Source organism: Alligator sinensis, unplaced genomic scaffold (assembly GCF_000455745.1).
Source record: "Alligator sinensis unplaced genomic scaffold, ASM45574v1 scaffold186_1, whole genome shotgun sequence".
Taxonomy (NCBI): Eukaryota; Metazoa; Chordata; order Crocodylia; family Alligatoridae; genus Alligator; species Alligator sinensis.
In genome coordinates this window covers 173,706-179,740 of record NW_005842904.1, presented here as the reverse complement: position 1 = coordinate 179,740, position 6,035 = coordinate 173,706, and the positions used below count along the sequence as shown (strand labels likewise).

The 6,035-nt window shown below is 43.5% G+C and overlaps 1 protein-coding gene across 1 annotated transcript; it reads left to right on the top strand.

The window, feature by feature from the left end:
- Positions 1–1,177: 1,177 nt before the first annotated feature.
- Positions 1,178–2,098, top strand: LOC102381262 (olfactory receptor 10A2-like). The gene has a single exon (XM_006035990.2). The coding sequence runs from the start codon at positions 1,178–1,180 to the stop codon at positions 2,096–2,098; it is 921 nt and encodes a 306-aa protein (XP_006036052.2).
- The last annotated feature ends 3,937 nt before the right edge of the window (positions 2,099–6,035 follow it).

The following is a 6,035-nucleotide window of genomic DNA, read 5'->3' as shown; positions in this document are numbered from 1 at the left end:
CCCTCTCTTCCCCTCTCCACCTACCGCAGCCTATTATTTTAAAATGTGACCATTCATCTTCTACCAATATATCCTTTTGTCTTTCTTCAACAAGCATTATCTTCTGTGTTACTGCCTGTCTGTTTATGAACCTGTTGAATATGTGATCTTCAAAGGTAAAGATAGGACTGTATTAGGTCCCTTCCATCATTTGTGTCTTTGAAAATTTATCTCTTATACTTTTCTGCCTTTGAGTACTCAACCAGATTTTTTGTCTATTATTCAATCTATGCACTGTTAAAATGAAATACCATAAATTCTGCAGGGTATTAACTTCAGTGAGTTCAGTATTGGTGAATGGTGATGGATTGACACAATTACAGAGTAAATTACTTGTTAAAGCCAATAGATCAGTAGCAAGATAGAGGACAAAGATATATAGTACCTCATATTTTGCATGCATGCATGCACATGTACACACACACACACACACATACATTTCAACCAATGTCTCTTTTATTGGATGCAGAAGATAACATGCTGGAAGAAGCTGACTCTAGGCCTTAAAACATGCTATTGAGATACACAAGTTCCAAGAAACATATAACATGACACAACAATACTTAAACAACATCCAAAAATGTATCTGCTACCAGCTATTGCAAACTAGTTCCTCTTACATGTAAGCAGAGAAACATACAGAAAACCCATATATCATAATCAAATATACAAACACACATGTGAATCACACAAAGATACCTTATCCTTGCAAAGAATTTTCTTTTTCTGATCATCATGTGAAAGTCTACACACACACACACACACACACACACACACACACAGTCATGAGTTCAGAAAACCCCTGAAACATAGGCTTAACTTTAATCCTGTACATTTTTACATTGGAATCAGTTAGGCAAACCATACTTTTAAAGTTACATATGTGTTTAGGTGTACTGGTAGAACACAATGGGGCCTTGAATCTGGTTGCAGATTGTAGAAACTACTGCTATAGAAAGATAAGTGACATCTTTTCTATGAGGAAGTAGGATAGAAAGCAATAAAACTAATTTAATTTCCTTACTGCTGTCCATCCACCAACAATACCCAGATAGTATCCTAACGATGACATGTCTGCATTACATCCCTACAGGTGAAGTGTGCAGTGGAAATGACACAGTGGAATAACTCTGTGATAATGGAATTCATGCTTCTAGGAATCTCACATCGCACAGAACAGAAGCTCCTGTTCTTTCTCATCTTCCTGTCCATCTACATCTTCATCCTGTTTGGAAATATTCTAGTTATCCTTGCCACATTGTGCGACCCCATCCTGTGCACACCTATGTACTTTTTCCTCAGGAACCTGGCCTTCCTGGATATCTGCTATACCACAGTCACCATTCCCAAGATGCTGATCAACCTCCTTATGGAGAAGACAACCATCTCCTTTGTTGGTTGTTCCATTCAGATGTACTTCTTTCTTTTCTTGGGCACTGCAGCATGTTATACCTTGGCTGTCATGTCCTATGACCGCTATGTAGCGATCTGCAACCCTTTTCACTATACGGCCATCATGACCAAGAGGATCTGCATCCTGTTGGTCTCAGGGTGCTGGGTTACTGGCATGTCCGTGTCCCTGGGGCAAACAGTTTTAATATTCAGCATGCCCTTCTGCAACTCCAATGTTATCAATCACTTCTTCTGTGATGTGCTGCCAGTTATGAAACTCATTTGTGCAGAATCATACATGAATGAGGAGGTGGAAGTGATTCTAATGAGTGTTTTAATCATTTTCATCCCTTTTACCCTCATTTTGGTTTCCTATATTCACATAATTGCTGCCATCATTAGAATCCCATCAGTGTATGGGAGGTACAAGGCAGTCAACACGTGTTCCTCCCATCTTACATCTGTTTTCTTGTTCTATGGCAGTGCTATGTTTATGTATTTAAGACCTAAATCCAACTGGCAGCCAGACCTGGATAAACTGCTTTCTCTCCTCTACACAGTGGTCCCAGCCACGTTGAATCCCATTGTTTACAGTCTAAGCAACCAACAGGTAAAAAGGGCACTAAGGAAAGTGTTAGGCAGGAACACAGTTTCTCAAAACACATGAATGGGTTTATCAGAAGTTTGTGGTGATTAAGGGCTTGAATCTTCTCTTGGTTATACTGTTGTAATTCAGAAGTATTTCCATTTATTGTAATAGCCCTATATCTCCCCTCTGTCATTTACTGTATTTTAAATCAGAAGTAATTCCGCTGTTGTTAACATCAAAGGCTTTATGCACATTGAGAAATTAGTGCACAGTAAAGCAGGGTATGATATTACTGTACCTTAATTTCACCATCTTTCTATTTCACTCAAGTGTAAATCGAGAATAATCCCATTAAGTTCAGTTCAGTGATTGATGACAATCTCAGTTTCACCAGTATAAAAACAGCATAACCAATAAATTACTCTGGATTTACTTCGGTATAATAAGGAAGAGAATCTGGCCCATTATCTTTTACATTTTGCACATCTAAAATAAGTTCACTTCTTACATGGAGCAAAGATGATGTGTCTGATCCTCTTCACCTTATATTTGTGACATTGTCAACTTTACAGACAGACACAGAGTTACTTTTGCTATAAATACTGTGACTGAGATCAGCATCAGGCTCAATAACTTTGATTCTAGTCTTAACAATGCATAAATAGAGAAAGCATGATAATCATCTATACCTAGAGCACTTTAGGCAAGTCTAGCTCTTAAATGGATTTGAAAGTAGATGCAAAATATTGGTGTGCCTATTTTAAAGTCCATTTCCCCTGCCAGCATATTGTAAAGGGGTCTTATAGTGTAGATGAGAATCCTGCTTCATGTAATTCAGTGGAAATCAATAGGTGAAATAGTACTCTCACTTAGACTGGAGCAAAGCAGAAACATTTACACTAATATTGCGCAAAATCAAGGTATGTGGTAGAAGAGATAAGTCCATTGGCTTGACAGACAGAAGGTATTTAATCTAGTCAATATTTTGGAAAAAAATAAAAGAAAACTATAGGTCTGAGAAATGTAAGCTATAAGATTTATGTGAAGTAATAAAAAAATATCTTTTCAACCTTGTTTCTTTTTCCAATCATTATTTTCAAATAACCGAATATTTCTGTGACTAGCTTCTTTGTGTACAGAAAAAATAAATAAGTAGTTTTTCAAAGAGGAAAATACTTTCAAGAGGCAGGCTCTTAAGCCAAGCTGAACCGGTTGCTAGCATGTGTGCTTGCATTATTTCAACTGATAGAGACCTCCATGTGGGTGGGCCAAGTCAGGATTTTTTTTTTACAGAATTTCCCAACCACGACCAAGTGAAACACTCATGGAATGTTGTTCAAAAAGGAAATGTTTCAGCCAGAGGACGTACATAGGAATCCTGGTACTCTTTGGCTGAAATATTTCAATATGTCTCAGCCACCTCCAGTGACAGCCAAGTGGAGCAGGCTGTAGCAATGTGAGACTCTACAGCAGGGGGTGGCAAAATATGTCCCATGGGGTGAATTCAGCCTTCTAGGTAATGTCATACAGTCCGCAGGGCCCCCCTGTGAGCCCCCTATAAGCCCTGGCCCTCGCTGCCCCTCTGCAAGCTGGTGCCTTCATGCAGGAGGTGTGGCTCCAGTTGCTAAGGACCCACCCCCAACCCCAGTGTGGTCTGACCCACCCCAGCTGTGAACCAGGGCCACTAGAGACAAGAAGACCCTGCCTAGCAGAGCTTTTGCCTGGCTACCCTGTGACTGTTTCCAGCCTCCCTCCCAGTGAGAGTGGGAATTCAGATATGGGCCCCACCGGGCCTGGGCCAGGGACTCCTGTTGGAGGAAAGGGGGTGTGAACATGGGAACCACATACTATGGGGCCAGGTTGGGCTGGCCCTGCATGCTATGGGAGCACAGGAGTTGCACGCTAAGGGGCTGGGTGGGACTGGCCCCACATGCTGCCAGCACATACGGCTGGGGACATGAGCAGGAGCACTATTGGGCCGGGTGGGGCTGCTCCCACTCACTGCTGCTACGTGCAGCCAGGGATCTGGGCGGAAGCTGCATATTATGGGGCCAGGTGGGGTTGGCCCCACACTGCCACCACCTGCAGCCGGGGACTAGGGTGGGAGCACGGGGAGCTGAACACTATAAGGCCAGGTGTTGCTGGCTCCACTCACTGCTACCACATGTGACTCCAGTGACTAGCACACTGAAGGGACTCTGAAGACCCCCCACACAGACACCCTCCTACACACCCCAGCCCCACCCACCGTGTCCTCAACATACCCCCACACCCTCCCATAGGCTCCCCCACACTCCCAGCCCCACACTCACACCCTCCCATGCACCCTCACCCCAACCACATACCCAACATCCTTCCACACCCACCTCTCACCCTCCCACACACACCCCACCCATCATACCCACACCCCACCACACACACACACACCTACTCCCCAACCACACCCCCTCACATACACCCCCTTACCCTCCCACAATATATAAGAGTAAGACTGAATTTTGGGCTATGATGCAATCACTTCTAGATATACTAAACAAACACACATATATCGGAACAACAATATTTAAAAAAAATAATAAATTAAATTATAGAAGATGTTTGATTTTTTTTTTTAGTATTTTTTTTACCAGTTTCAAGATAGCAACTCCCCCTCCCAAAATAAGTACTTCTGGGGTGAGGGGAGTGTCTTCTTGTGGCAAAGGTCAGAGGTTAGGGGTGGGACTTCTGATCCCAAGATGGTGACCAAGGGGTGGGGCACCTGTCAAGGGGCGAGGCTACCCTTGTGGCCCCCGAGAGCTCACCAAAACTATTTAAGCAGTGCTTCTAGTCAAAATAATTGCACTCCTCTTCTCTCCAGGGAGAGGATAGGAAAGGTAACCATGGGTGAAAGAGGGGGAGAGGTGGCAGGAGCTCCCAAATCCCCCTGAAACTGTTCTCTTCTCCTTGGAGAAGGTAGGAAGGCAGAAGGGATTGGGACATGAAGGCCCTACTCCCACATTAGCGGGAGCCCCAGGAGTCAGCAGATTCTGGCAGAGGGGTGGGGGATTAAGCCCTGTTTTAGCCCCAACCCAGCTTCAGTGTGCTTCTCCTACACACACATAACAAAATTAAAATGGTAACATTAAATGAGTATCTCAGTTAGAGGCACTATGTTGGCTTGTTTCAGCCATTGTTGGAATGTTCAAAGGGCTTATTTGTGTGGACAGCCCATTCTTTGAAAAAGTTCAAAGACATTTGAAATGATTTGTTATATCTGTCCACTCCCTCAGAGAGTTGAAAGTAGACATACAGTGAAATTTGGAAAGACAACCAAGAGACTGTAGGAATATACATTGCTTTGAAAAATCAGTGGGACTTGTGCTCCTCAATCACTTGAGGTCAGAACCATAAAGGTATGCAGGTGCCCAAACTTGCAGGTAGCCATGTAGTGGCAATTTCAAAAGCATCCCCACAGGTCAAGTTCCTAACTCAAAAAAGCTCCAAAATCTAAGTTGAAAATCCAGCTAGTGATGGAAGATGGAGCTGGTTATGGGAGACAGTAGGTGCACCTACATGAGATGTTTACTGCAGAGCTGCCAAATTAGGCAGCTCTGCAGTAAATATCTTTGCATCAATGCGTGCACCCTTATTAGGGTGCACAAAATGAATAAACTCCAGAGCAGGCTAGTACTTGTAAATAAAAGTACTAGCCTGCTCAGGAATTTTTTCATACACATCAGTGCATGTGTACACACTCACCTGGCTGGCTGGGGCGCAAAGGTGCTCCAGTGCAGGAGCTGCCTGCTGACTAGCACTTCATTGAAGCCCCCTCGTACCCCAACCAGGCCTTCTGCAGTGCACTGAACCTGGTCAGAGCAGTCCTGGGCTGCTGCCCGGCGAGGACTTCTCTGACTGGACTTAATGTGTTGCACACAAATAAGCTCTGAAGCAATATACTCTGGAGTTATTTGCTCCTGGGCACACATTACAATGGTGCACCTGGGAGAGTTTATTCATGCACGTTAACTGCATGTGT

What these genes read in the sequence shown, in the direction of transcription:
- LOC102381262 (XM_006035990.2), top strand. Translation starts at nt 1,178, where the DNA reads ATGGAATTCATGCTTCTAGGAATCTCACATCGCACAGAACAGAAGCTC.